General features: G+C 43.8%; 1 protein-coding gene across 1 annotated transcript; it reads right to left on the minus strand.

Moving 5' to 3' along the window:
- Positions 1–9,288: 9,288 nt before the first annotated feature.
- On the minus strand, positions 9,289–10,209 carry LOC309560427 (olfactory receptor 1L6-like; the record flags this gene model as incomplete). Its single annotated transcript, XM_082264062.1, has 1 exon — positions 9,289–10,209. The coding sequence occupies one exon, from the start codon at positions 10,207–10,209 to the stop codon at positions 9,289–9,291; it is 921 nt and encodes a 306-aa protein (XP_082120188.1).
- Positions 10,210–15,205: the final 4,996 nt, after the last annotated feature.

Consider the following 15,205-nt stretch of genomic DNA (forward strand, 5'->3'; position numbering starts at 1 on the left):
GAGGGTTCCCGAGAGGCGCTCATTAATCATGATCCATGTTAATTTGTGTTTCACCAGATCAAACGGAATGGTTAGTGATCTCCATGATCTGGCAATTGCCAGTCTGGCCTCTGTGAAAACAAAAGCTATACGTTTTCTCACTCAGTTTGGCATTCCCATATAATTGGCCTCTATCAATGCCATATCGCTTCTCGGCCTTTTGGCTAAGATCAAGTGTAGTATCTGTTCTTATCAGTTGGTATGGACCCTGAGGGTTAGTATCGGCAGGGGCTGAAATGAACCGGGGCGCTCCAGACGTCACTGGGGGACCGGGAAGTAGGCACTGTCAGAGAAAGCCGGATGGGTCCGTTGCCTTCTGGTTTTAATAGGTCCGCCCCTACCAGTTTGAAGGGAGCAAGAGGGCTGGTTCGTCATGGAGGCCAGTCTGTATTGCTCCTGGATGTAATTGGTGAGGAATTAGGATGGCGGTGGGAGGGCCTTTCCTCCTGGGTTGAATCTGGCCTTGCAAAAGGCTTGTCCCCAGTTGAAGGCAGGCTCACCCTAAGCTGTCCACGTTCCAAACCTCCTGGTAGGTAAGGGCTACACTCGGTCTGGCTATTGGGCCGGGGTAGAAAAAAGCCCGTAGTGTATGTGCCCCTGGGGTGGCAGCCCAGGGGTGCCTTAATTCTCACTGGTGAGGGGCAGCTCGCCTTGAGTTTTTCGGCACCATGGTCACTGCACCTACACACTTTTTTAAGCACCTGCCTCTTGGGCAAGGCCTTTTGGCTTCGACCAGAGGAATTTTTATTCCGGCCGGAAGGCCTGCCTTTGTTTTTCACTTAGGCACTAATTCACTCCTCCACTTCCCCTTCCCCACCTTTTTGTTTGTGTGTATTTTTCTTTGTGGTGTGTCACTTCACTATCACTCTTCTCTTCCTGCACGACGAGTACAGTGTGGGTCTCTGGGCCTACCTTGAAAGTCTTGGGAGGGGGGTGGACATGGCCTTTTGGCTTAGTTCGCCCTCTCTCATGGGGGTCTCCCTTCGGGGGAGCCCCACCCAGTACTTGGGGTGGGCTGTTTCGGCAGTCCCCCTGGAGAACGGGGTTTGCCAGGTCTCGGCCAGGCAAACCATAGGAAGTACCTCAGTCCCTGTCAGGAGTCTTGCGCCCCGGGGGATCAAGGTATAGGTCCAACCTCTTCGGAGGCCAGACCATTTTCGCACACCCTGTGCAGTTTTTGTGTGTTCACGTTTGCGTGTGTGCACTTTTTTATGCACCGGGTGCTAAGTCTTTTTTGAGTGTGATTTCACACGCTTCGGGCTACAAAAAAAAAAAAAAAAAATGCCATATTTATGTATGATCAAGAAGAATGTTGAGCCATCTGAAACCAATCATACATTTCCTATGTTACATTAATGTCCTGTTCCCATTTCTGCATATAGAATAGTTTTGTTGAGTTGGAGGTCAGGATACTGTAAATTTTTTAAATATGGCCTGTGTGCTTATCATATGATCCACACAAATACTCCATTGAGGTAGAGAGGTCAGAACCAGTTAGCAGGGATTTCAAAAAGTGTGTAATCTGCATGTGGCGGTAAAACTCAGAGTTAGGAAGGTGGTATTTATCTCTCAAAGCAGTTCTAGTCAGTATCCCCCTATTATCACAACAATCAGCAATACGAATTAAACCTTTATTAGTCCACCAAGCAAAGTTGTGGGGGTTGAGACCCAGGGTAAAGTCCAGATTACCGGTTATAGGAGCTAAGGGGCTATGGGGGGACTTGAATCCATGAGATTCCTTTTGTAGTGTTTAAAGTGTAACTCCACTTTTGTGCAGAAAAAAACAAATATCTCTGGATGATCTGTATGTGTTACTAGGATTTTAACCTTTTATTGCCCATGTAACACATATGTTCATCAGCAAAAAGGGTTGGCTTTAACACCCACACACTGTACATAAGTGTCCATGGACATACAAGGTTTCTGTGCTGAAAGAAGGCTCACTGCTCACTCGCAGAACAATGATCAAGCTGTCATAGACCACTCTCAGTCTCTAGTCATGATCAGGAGTTGGAAGGATGAGTTCCCAATCATGTGACCACTGTGACAACCAATGTGAGGACCTGGATTGCTTGTTGGTGGTACTGTGGTTCCCTGGGTGGAGAGCTGTAGTTCCAGTGTCCACCAGCGGGTGTTTCCCAGCAGTCAGCAGTTTCCAGATATCAGTCTCCACCTGCTGCTGGCTGCTGTTAGGGTATTTAGGTTTTTCCCTTTCAGTGCCTTTTTGCTCCTGCCTGTACCTTGCTGCCTTGTAACTGCTCCACCTTGTTCCTGATCCCAGTTTTGATTCCCTCTTCTCTTCTGCTTCCTGCATCTCCAGTTTCCCCCTTATTTTTTAGTGTTCCCCATTGTGCATATATTGTATATATTTAATTGTTAGTTAGTTGCCATATTTCTTTGAATGTTTTAAGCCATTTTATAAAATTACAGCAGCTATAGATGGAAATGGAAATGTAGTTTTCAATAACATTGCATTACAAAATGACACGTACAAATAGCAATTTTACATCTTGTATGATTTTTTTCAACAAAAGCGGAGTTCTTCTTTAAAGCATAGAGTCTCCTTATATTGTTTTACAAACAAATTTGGAAACATTCCAAAAGCTAAATTTTGCACTGCAAAGTAATGTTGGTGGATACATACATGCACTATATTACCAAAAGTATTAGGACACCTGCCTTTACACGCACACCAGCCATTTGATCGTTTGACAGTTTGATCAAGAGAAACATTCAAATCAATGGTTTTAGCTCCACTTTAAGTACAATCCCTGTGCAGCGTTGACAGTTAGGCCAGCCATAGACAGTTTGAATCTCAGCCGGTTTAGCAGGGCAGGCAGTGGGCAGACTGAATGTACCAAGTTAATCTATCAATCAACCTGGGTACAACCAGCCTGCTGGATTCCCTAGCAATTATTGATAGCGGTTGCTACAGCCACTAGCAATAATCTTTATCTTCTACTGGGATGACTTCCCCCACCCACCCCCCTGCTGGGAGCAGACAATTCCTCAGAAGGAGGGATTCCCCTGTTGGCACTGTTTGTGTTGATGGGGGAATCGTGTGAATTTCTTTCCTGCAACCCGCATGAGAAGGAAAGAAATTTGCACCATCTACAGTTGTGTTCAAAATTATTCAACTCCCACTGAAATTGATTGTTTTGGCCAGTTTGACATTGATTTTGATCATTCATTCATCCTGCTTACAATTAAATCAAAGAGGCACGTGTAGATCAGACAAATATAACATAACATTTATAATGAAATAACCACAAATGTCTGTTCTGTGCTTACATCATTATCAGTTTTATTCAAGCCCCAAGTGACATTCAATCTTAATACTTAGTACAACATCCTTTTACAGTTATAACAGCTTTTAAACGTGAAGCATAACTTGACACAAGTGTCTTGCAGCGATCTACGGGTATCTTCGTCCATTCGTCATGGGCAAAAGCCTCCAGTTCAGTCACATTCTTAGGCTTGTGCACTGCAACTGCTTTCTTTAAGTCCCACCAGAGGTTCTCAATCGGATTTAAGTCTGGTGACTGTGATGGCCACTCCAAAATGTTCCAGCCTTTAATCTGCAACCATGCTCTAGTGGACTTGGAGGTATGCTTGGGATCATTGTCCTGTTGAAAGGTCCAACGTCTCCCAAGCCTCAGGTTTGTGACGGACTGCATCACATTGTCATCCAATATCTCCTGGTACTGAAGAGAATTCATGGTACCTTGCACACGCTGAAGCTTGCCTGTACCTGCAGAAGCAAAACAGCCCCAAAGCATGATTGACCCCCCGCCATGCTTCACAGTAGGCAAGGTGTTCTTTTCTTCATAGGCCTTGTTCTTCCTCCTCCAAACATAGCGTTGATCCATGGGCCCAAACAGTTCTAATTTTGTTTCCTCAGTCCACAGAACACTATCCCAAAACTTCTGTGGTTTGTCCACATGACTTTTGGCATACTGCAGTCGACTCATCTTATTCTTTGGAGACAGCAAGGGGGTGCGCCTGGGAGTTCTGGCATGGAGGCCTTCATTACGCAGTGTGCGCCGTATTGTCTGAGCAGAAACTTCAGTACCCACATCTGACAAATCTTTTCTCAGTTCCTCAGCAGTCACACGGGGACTTTTCTCCACTCGATGCTTCAGGTAGCGCACAGCAGTCGAAGTCAGCATCTTCTTTCTGCCATGACCAGGTAGCGTTTCAACAGTGCCTTTTGCCTTGAATTTGCGAATGATGCTTCCTATGGTGGCTCTTGGTATGTTTAACATCTTTGCAATCTTCTTATAGCCATTGCCCTTCCTGTGAAGAGTAATCACCTCTTCCCTTGTCTTCCTGGACCATTCTCTTGACTTCACCATGTTTGTAACCACACCAGTAAATGTCTAGAAGGAGCTGAGTATCAGAGTCATTTTAAAGCTGCCTAATTGGTGCTTATTATGCTTTATTGCTGCTCCCTGACATCCACAGGTGTTTTCAATACCTGATTGAAAACACTTCAATGAACCTCTGTTCTTCAGAGTGGTAGTCTTTAAGGGGTTGAATAATTGTGTCAATGAAGAATTCACAAAAGAAACATTTACTACTGTATTACAAAACCAATTGATGTCATTTTAGCTGCATATGGTTCTTTAAGAAGTCCTTGTAGGATTTCATTCTGAATACAATTACAAATGTACACTAAATTCCCTAAAACCCTTTACAGCATTGGGGGGTTGAATAATTTTGAACACAACTGTATGACCTACCTTAGTCTCCCATGCACAGATGCCTGGGGCACTCGTATAATTGCGCAAAACTTCGGTACTTAAAAACCTCATAGGCTACACTTTAACATTTTTTTAAAGGTTGCCTCTTTAGAAATACAGAGGAGGTCTTTTGCTCTCGTTCTAAGATTTGCGGTGATACCTTACATGTGTGGTTTGAATGTCGTTTACATATGCAGACGCGACCTATGTATGCGTTTGCTTCTGTGTGCGAGCACTTTCCCTTTAATTTTTGTTTTTTTATAGCTTTTATTTCTATTACAAGGAATATAAACATCCCTTGTAATAGGTAAAGGGCATGACAGGTCCTCTTTATGGGGAAATGTGGGGTCTCTCCTCTAGGCTGAAAAGCCTAAGATAAAAAAAAACAACAACACGGTAGCATTTACAACTGCCGGGGCTGGATGTGACGTCATAACGTCGTGCCCGTGGATTCCTTCTCTGGCTCGCCAATCGCATGGGTGAGCCGGTAGAAGCACCGGAGGGCAGCCGGAGGGGATGACGTCTGTAAAACAATTAAGAGGTTGAACTGTCGCTATGATGTAGCTGCACCCATCATTCAGATATCTCCACTCAAACCTAAGGACATCATAAGACGGCTGGGGGGTATGGAAGTGGTAAATAATAAAAATGTTATACTTACCTGCTCTGTGCAAAGCTTTTGCACAAAGCAAGCCTCAGTCCTCCTCTTCTGTGATCCCCCACCAGTGCTCCTGGCTCTTCTCCCCTGTAGCGTGCCCACCATAGCAAGCCACTTGCTGTGGGGGCACTCGTGCATGCTTGCTCCCGAGCCATTGGCACACAGAGTGTGGCTCAGCCCTGCCCTCACTGGCTGTGATTGACAGCAGTGGAAGCCAATGGCTGTCCCTGAGCCAATAAGGAGTGAGAGAGCCGAGAGAGAGCCACTGTCCTCATGCACATTACTGGATCGAGATCGGGCTCAGGTAAATATAAGGGGCACAGGGGGAGCTGCGCAGAATGCATTAGGGTAAAAAATCTTATGCCTTTAGAACTCTGCTGCTAAAATCCCAACCAAAATGTTGGCTGCTCACACAGTCTCTATCTAACCATCCAGGTTACTGAGGAGGAACACATGAACAGGAAGTCCTATCCTGTGCTCTTCAAGTCTCAGGATTCAAAGCACCTAAAGAAACTTCAGGTAGACACTCCTCAATTTGTCCCACCTACCTGTTAGACTATTGGTGGACCATGGTTTGGCAGTGTTCCCCCACTCAATCCTTCCATCTCAGCAGTGTGGAAGGGTGATACACCCATCTCTGACATTGTTTGAGTTTTGGCTCCCTTCTGTTCATTCTACATGCCATTCATTTGCTTGGAAAGCAAGACAGCACAACCCATACAACACAGAAGTAATGATAAGTCAGCAGTAGAGAGAGTAGCAGTAATCCTTGAAGAAGTCCACACAACAACACATTGGTTGAGATGATTGAATAAAGCAAAAATAGGTACATGGCAGCATACCAATGATGGTCAGTACCTAAGAGTCCATATTACTACAAATAAAACAAATTTCATGGGCATAATGGACACCTCAAACGCCTGTACTTCCAAAATGAATAAAAACAGAAACAATGCTAGCTATAAAATTATCTGATCTGTCTAATATCATTACATTTCCTACATAACGGGTCTCCAAACTTTATAAACAAAGGGCCAGTTTACTATCCCTCAAATTTTAGGGGTGCCAGCCAGTGGGAGAAGAAAATATCCTAGCGTCAGTGGGATTAAACAATGCCCTCATCATTGGTATCAGTGGGAGGAATAGTGCCCTACCATCATTGGTGTCAGTGGGAGGAATAGTGCCCCGTCATTGGTATCAGTGGGAGGAATAGTGCCCCGTCATTGGTATAATTGGGAGGAATAATGCCCCATCATTGGTGGGTCAGTGGGAGGAATAATGCCCCATCATTGGTATCAGTGGGAGGAATAGTGCCCCATCATTGGTGTCAGTGGGAGGAATAGTGCCCCATCATTGGTGGGTCAGTGGGAGGAATAGTGTCCCATCATTGGGGGGGGGGGGGAATAGTGTCCCATTCATTGGTATCAGTGGGAAGAATCAGACATGGGAGTAAGTCACACATGTGCAAGTCACAAGCAAGTCTCAAGCCTTAACCTTCAAGTCTCAAGCAAGTCCCAAGTTACTGTGGAGAAAAGCAAACAATCAAATCGAGTCCCTGCTAGAAGTCAAGCAAGTCAAGTCATTCATTTTGGTCAAGTCACAAATCAAGTCAAAATACTGATCTACCTCAATTTTCACCTTTAAATACATTAGCAGGAGAGCTTGTTCTTTTGAAAAGCAAAAGACTTACTGGCCAGATCACCTGATGAAAATAAAAGAAAGATAGGGAAAAAAAAAACTATTGCAGCCACCACCTCTGAGATTCGGTAAGATTCAATACAATAAATGTTTGCTTTTAGATTTAATACCTCTTTAGGCAATTTTTGAAACATGTCCCTTTAAATGTAACATTTCTGGAAAAATTGAAAAAAAAAATTCAGGGTGGAGTTGTTTTACAAATTGAAATCATTTTGATTTTCAAGTGCCCACAAGCAAACTAAACTGGAGCCTTTCCCCTGCCGTGCCCTTTAGTGGCAGAAAAAAAAAAAAAAAACTATTGCAGCCGTCACATCTAAGAATTTGTAAGCTGCAATATAATAAAAATTTGCTTTTGGGTTTATTACCGCTTTAAGCAAATTGTGGTTATGTTTAGAGATGTAAAATTTCCAGAAATTTTGAAAAACAAAGTTCAGGGTGGAGTAGTTTGACAAATTGATATCATCTTGATTTTCAGGGGTCATTTTTTTCTATAAATGAAGGTATTGTGTATTTTTGGGAGGCCGTGGTTTGCAGCAATTCCTTACGACTCGAGAAGATGCTGCTGGTGAAGAAACACTTTGTAATGATCCAAAAGCAACAGAAAGAGTGATTTTGGAATGAGAACTTCAGAGGGAGAAGCTACTTGCACTTTCATTCTGGTCCCCATCATTTTATTTGAGTTTTTAGAGAACCTCTGGCATGCAAGGATGTGTTTAGTAATCCTTGTAGCGCTTAGAAAATAATATTTCTTCTCACAATATTTGCAAATGACTGACTAGACTATAGGTAAACATTATGCTACGATGGTGGAAAACATTATTAGGAAACATTTAAAGGTTATAAAAATAAATTAATTAGACAAAAAGTCAGACAAATTGACCCTTTTACCGGTCAATTAAGGCCTGAGAGGACAGAAACTATTATCTACTGTATCCCAACAATCACCCAACTGTAGAAGGTACAGAATGCAGCCCACAAGCAAACCAAACTGGAGCCTTTCCACTGCAGTGCCCTCTAGTGGCAGAAATGCATATTTCTCTTATTTGAGAACTGAATTGTGCAATACAGTGTTACTAGAATTGTATTCCAGGATTTGCTTGTCCTCAGCTGAGAGAACTTGCAAAATGTAAGACTATAGATAAGGTCTCAGAAATCATTCATTAGGGTGTTTGTGTTATACAGTTTGAATACCATGTTATAAATATACAGTAAAACCTTGGATTGCGAGAATAATACATGCTTGTAATCCAAAGCACTTTTATTTCAAAGCGAATTTCCCCAAAAGAAATAATGGAAACTCAGATGATTCGTTCCACAACCATTTATTCATAAGTCCTTCATTTTGTAGTCCATATAAAAAGATTGAAGCAATGTGATAGGTTGTGTGACCATAAAATATCCATCCACAAATGCCCGCCTCCACAAGGGGATTAGAAGCAAAATCCAGCAGGAGCTACAAAGTATATAAGAGAAGAGAGGCGCCTCTAAGTGTAGCAATATGGTTACATTTAATGAAGGTTCAACATTTAGCAACTCACATGGTTGATGATTAAAAGAGGCACATCTAAGTATGCAGGCATCTGGGGGAAAGCTGTCAGTCTACAGTCGTGACAGGGAAGACTACCCTGCATTAGAGCGATCTGAAAGCGAGGCTTGAAGTGCTCATTGAGCGCAGTGTGGAAGGGCTGACGGATGGCGGTGCAGAGGATGGGCTATGTGGACAGCTTTACTCCAGATGCCTGCATACTTAGAAGTGTCTGTTTTAATCATCAACCATGTGAGTTGCTAAATGTTGAAACTTTATTGAATGTAACCATATTGCTTTACTTAGAGGCACCTTTCTTCTCTTTTATACTTTTATTTTTTGACATGATGCTACTTGTATATCAAGAAATCGCTTGTTTATCAAGTCAAAATTTATAAAAAAAAAATGATTGTCTTGCAAAATGCTCCAAAACCAAGTTACTCTCAAACCTAGGTTTTACTGTATTATTTATCATAGCAAAAGAACATATTCGACACTCCTTTTTTTTTTTCAAATTTTCTGGCATAAAAACAGGCAAAAAACACTTGGTAAAAAATGGGGAAAAAAACTGTTTATTTTCAATGTTTTCATTTTTTCCCCCTAGGCCTTCCTATCTCTAGTCATGTTTACTTCAACATTTTTCTCACAGCGGTTTTGACCTCCTTGTTTCTCAGGCTGTAAATAAAGGGGTTGAGTGTTGGGTTAATGACGCTATATACCGCACTGATGGCCCGATCGTAGACCGGTGAGTAGATGGAGCTTGGACGGAAGTACATAAATATGACTGTGCTGTAAAGGAGGATGACCATAGTGAGGTGAGATGAGCAAGTAGAAAAGGTCTTCCACCTCCCTTGAGATGACTGTAGAGCCAAAACTGCCTTTATGATGAGTATGTAGGACCCGAGAATAAAGAGCACTGGGCCAAAGATGAAGAAGGAACTTTCAATGAAGTCAGCATTATGCAAAGCTGCTGAAATGTCTGTACAGGATAACATCATTATTACTGGGACATCACAAAAGAAGTGCTGGACAACCCAACTACAGAACTGCTGAGAAGAAGTAAGCACAGTGTAGAAAGTAGAGCGTAGACAAGCCGTGATCCAAGAGAAAACCACCAGATAAATGCAAGTTCTTTTGTTCATAATTATCAGGTATCGCAGGGGGAAACAAATTGCACAATATCGGTCAAAGGCCATGATGGCCAACAAAAAACCGTCCATGTTGGCTACTGCCAGAAACAGGAAGAATTGAACAAAGCAGTCATGAGTGGACATGTGGGTGTCTCCAGGCAGGAGGCCGTACAAGGCCCTAGGGATGATAATGGAGGTGAAGCATACATCCACAAAGGCAAGGTTCCCCATCAAAATGTACATTGGGGTGTGAAACTGGTGCTGTGACATAATAAGAAAAGCGAGGAAGGTATTTCCAGCAATGCAGAGGACATATGAAGCCAGGAAGAAACAGGAGATTGGGAGGAGAAGTTGAGGCATATCAGAGAACCCCAACAGGACTAAGCCAGCAAGAGTCTTATTTTGAGGAGGTTCCATGTGTATATCAACTAGGTATAAATGTGATGAAATGATGGAGATCACAACTGGGTATTATACATCTGAAAGCATTTATACTGATAAACCATGGAATGCAACAAATGATATACAGCAGGGAATCCCAAACTACGGCCCTCCAGTTGTTCAGGAACTACAATTCCCATCATGCCTAGTCATGTATGTGAATGTCAGAGTTTTACAATGCCTCATGGGATGTGTAGTTCTGCAACAGCTGGAGGGCCGTAGTTTGGGAATCCCTGATACAGAATAACAACATATACAATACATCATGCCAAGTAATCCAAGAGAGAAGTCACAAATATATTTATAGATGATCCGATGAAGAGGGCTGTGCTGTACATGTGTTTCTATAGATAGCTGTTTCAGTTTTCTTTTCAAAGGGTCCTAAAGGGTTCACTTGGAGGAGATTTTTCTGTGGATCTATAACAAAGCCCATTTGACCTTCTATGAAGGTCCATCACTTCTGGTAAGTGAGGTCTCAGAGGGGATAGGGACACCTTTGCACTGATTGCGTTTTGGAGCACTACAGCACCTTTGACTGCAGCACTTCAAGCACCTTTCTTTATATTTTGAACATTATATTGGACTTTTTTTTAGCACTTTCCCTTATATTTTTTGCACATTATATTGGATCATTTTTCAGCACTATTGCACCTGTCTAGAGTTGCACTAATTATTGATGCATTGAAGCACGATTGCACTTTGTTTCATCATTTCATATGTTTATATGTATTTATTTTGTCAATATATATTTATTTTTGGTAACACTGTCATATATACTTGAGGATTTCACTATTGGTAATTTTGCAAGCGCTGTTTTTTGTTATTAATCTTTACCTGGTTTTTCACTTGGTGAACAGCAGCTGCAATAACTCTATTTAATATTTTCATCACTAATTATTTACTTTTGATTTAGCGTGGGTTTTAATTATTTAGAATGTTTCAGTTTTCTGCAAAATCTGGAAGAAAATGATTTTCTGGGCAAGACACTCTGAAACCTTTGCAAAGCAAACACACATACAGGTTATAATTACAATACTTGCCATAGTACAAGGACAATATGCTTGTGTGGTCCCCAATGCCATTGTGAAATCAAACTTAAAGTGGTTGTAACTTTATAATGGGGTAACTATCTCCATGAGGCCGCTTAATTGCATATCTCCCATTGTGCAGGGAGGGTGCCACACATTGTGCTTCCAGCACAGAGAGCGGGGTCTCATCGAGAGCCCCGGGGCCCCGTTCTAACGATTGGGACCCAGAACGTCTGATTCCAGGTCGAACGAAAAACAAACAAGGGCGCACCGGCCTAGTGCATTATCCTTAAAACAGATTTATTAAAATAATGAATTAAAAATACTCACAAACGAGTTCTTGATAAAAGGCACATCAAACAAGCATAAAATCCTTAGCATCGAGATCGGGATTCCATCGTCCCTCGAAGCTGTACAGGCTTACAGGTTTCGAGGCTGCGCCTCTTCAGAGCCTCTGATTCCAGGTCACCTGATCTCTGTGATAGCCTCTGATTGGTTATTACAGTGATCAATCACTGTGAAGCCGCCCTGGTATTTTTTGTCTCTGTGAATAGATCAGACGGATACATAGTATCTTTCTCTGTCCTTGCAGAGATAGGGAAAAAAATGTGTGTAGAAAATAATAATAATAATAATATTAAAAATAAATATGAAAAAAAAGTAAAAATATACTTAGATCAAGGTTTGATCTAGATTAGCCCCAGGGTCAGGGCTATCCTACCAAATGGGCACGCCAAGCATTGGTCCCGATTCCTGTGTGCATCCTGCCATCTAATTTAGCAGGTGGCAAGGACCTGTCAGCCCTGCGCTGCTGTCAGGCCACTTGGGCCATGGAGGGGGAGCCCCCAACTGCAGGAATGCCTGTCCGCCTCCATGGGATCAGGCACATACAGGACAGTTGTGTCTGACTGCCGTCCGTGTGTGTTCACCGGACCCATTCTCCAAACTTGGAAGCTGTCATTAGCCTGGCACTGCTGTACCAATAAATATCGCCTTATCCATAATTTACATTTTTATTCTCGTGGGTGATTGTGTAGGCAGGGCCCCAGTGCACTGCATTGCCCAGGGCCATTTAATGCTCTTAAGATGGGGGGTCTATTGCTGCTGGCTGTGGGGAATCTATTTTACTACTTTTCTTGTTATCAATAACAAATTCCATACAAATTACTTAGCACCACAAAATGATACTTGGTTCTGTATTCTCAAAAAGGGGCGCTACTTGGGAGTTAGGTAGGGGGTGGAACCAAGGAACAGTGCTTGGAGGTGGGTAGAGGACAGATATAAAAAGTGACACAGAAGGGGGGAATTCCTGCACCTATTCCCTGAGAAAAAAAGCTCTGCTTGTGTTCCATTTTCTAACCCTGATGAAGGGGTAAGCCCGTGAAACTTCTTGGATGTTTGATTGGATTGGTGTGACGCTCTTGTTTTTCCAAACCATTTTTATGTCCAGGAAGGGAAGAAAATGGTTCATATATAACAGATTATTAGCAATGCTAGCTGCGAAAAACTCTCATTCTGAAAATATCCATGGTTATCAACTGTAAAATCATTGTACAAAAGCCAAACAATCTGCTGGGTACATGATTTCATTTCGCAAACAGAAAAACATTAAAGGAAGTATCAATAGGGATTTTTGGGACTTTTAAGGTGCAAACAATAAGGGTAGAACCAATTGATGGAGAAAAAAAACTCATAATTTTATGTATTTAAAAAAAAACATAAGGGGGGGGCGTGGCCGGATGTGAGCGAGGGTAGACGTGCCGGACCGGAGCTCTCTGTTAATCCTGCAACTTACCTCCGTTTTCGGTGTGCGGTGGGGCTGCTCTCCTATACCATCTTGTGGGGGAAGCTCTCAGGTCTTCAGCGATGCCATCCTCGGCCCCAAAACCGGCCCGGCAGCCGCCACAGGACCAGCGCCAGACCCGCTCCGTCAAGAGCCAGGGCTCAGGCTCCGCCTCTGCCATCTTGGCGCCAACGTCTTCACGGAGGAGCGGCGGTACGGGTGCAGGCATGGAGTCACAGAAGCCTACGGACCCCATGCTCTCCGGCACTTCTCAGGGACAGGCTCCGGAGGTAGCTGCGGACCAGCGGGCGATCACAGCCCCCATCCTGGAAGCCATAGATGCTTGTAAAGCGGCGTTGATGGTGCGCATAGATCACCTGGCATCGGAGTGCACGCTCATCCGCCATGACCTGGACAAGTTCAGGGGGAGACTCACTGCTGCAGAGGATCGTATCTTGGAGGTGGAAGACAGCTCACACTCCCATGGCACTCAGCTGGCTGAACTACAGGACATTGTGAAATCCTTGCAACACCGAGCTGACGATGCGGAGGATAGACAGCACCGGAATAATGTAAGGGTGGTGGGGCTTCCTGAGGGGCTGGAGGGGAAAAAGCCTGCCACATTTGCGGAGCAGTTCTTTAAACAACTGCTCTCTCTGGAGAATTTACCCCCCACGTATGTGGTGGAAAGGGCTCATAGAGTGCCAACTGGGGCCAGGCCCCCTGGAGCCCCCCCCCCCCGTCCGTTCCTGGTGAAGTTCCTCAATTACAGGGACAGAGACATGCTCCTCTCGGAGGCGCGGAAGCACCCTGAACTTCGCTTTGAGAATGCACGTGTCACGCTATTCCCCGATTTCTCAGCGGAGACACAACGCCGCAGACGTTCCTTTACTGATGTCAGGAAGCGCCTAAGGGCCAAGGAACTTATCTATAGTATGCAATATCCTAGCAGGCTCAGAGTGCAGTACAAGGGCTCGGTGAAATTCTTTGACACTCCTCAAGAGGCTTCGGACTGGCTGGATGGCTTGTGATGGGTCCTGACTGCCAGTGCTCTCGGCTAGCTGCCCTTTGGATGTGGTCCGTTCTTTCTTTTTACTTTTTTGTTTTCCTGTTGTACGCTGCCCCTGTTGATTTTATCCTCCTGTCCTACCATTCCTTCTGGATGTCTACGGCTTGTTGATGGTGTAGGGATGTCTATTTTTGGGGTCCCCTATCCTGTGATCTGGAGACTGGTTATGGGAGGAGGGGGGTGTCGTGTTGCCCTCCTTGCACACCGGGTGATCCGGTCTCATCAGAGACTCCATCGGAACTGTAAGAACATCTTCTATACCGGACTGTTGCTCACATTGGAGAACTGACGTGCGTCACAGGTTTTTTTTGGGCAGTTTGGGATTGAAGCCGCATACCAGACTACGTTTTTCATTTTTTTTTTCTTATTTCACGTTTTGGGAAAACTCGTTTTTGTTCAGCTTTCCCTTTTTCTTTGTTTGTTGGGGGGGTTGTTCTGGTATAATGGCACGGGAGTTCTGCACCAGCACCTGTTTTTGTTTGCTCATGTGTATTTTGAGGGGGTAATTTATGGGTCCCTTTTTTCTTTCATCCTGCCCATAGCCCTTACCTGGGCTCTGTGTAATTTTTTTCTCGATTCCCATGGCTGACAATATAAGACTTCTCTCATGGAATGTGAGGGGCCTGAACAATAAGTTCAAACGCGCCAGTGTCTTTCAGTATTTAAAGCTCATTAAGCCACATGTCATCCTCCTGCAGGAGACCCACCTTGATGGGAACATGATTTTAGCTCTCCGTAGGCCGTGGATACAGAGGGCATTTCATGCCACATACTCCACTTATGCTAGAGGGGTCTCCATTCTCATTAGTAAATCTATCCCATGTTCGATCCAACGGGTGATCTCTGATCCAGGGGGCAGATATGTGGCTGTACTTTTGGATATGTACTCCGTTACCATGCTGTTGGTCGCTGTTTATGTGCCTCCACCTTTTCAGATACAACTGCTATATGATTTAACTGATAAGTTGGCTGAATATATGCATTTACCTGTGTTGTTTATGGGTGACTTTAATGCCATCCTGGATGCTACCTTGGATACTTCCAACCCCAATAGACCGCCCTCGGTGGATCTGCTCACCTGGGCTTCCACGG

The sequence above is a fragment of the Pelophylax lessonae genome (genome assembly GCF_965119305.1).
Source record: "Pelophylax lessonae genome assembly, chromosome: 7".
NCBI lineage: Eukaryota > Metazoa > Chordata > Amphibia > Anura > Ranidae > Pelophylax > Pelophylax lessonae.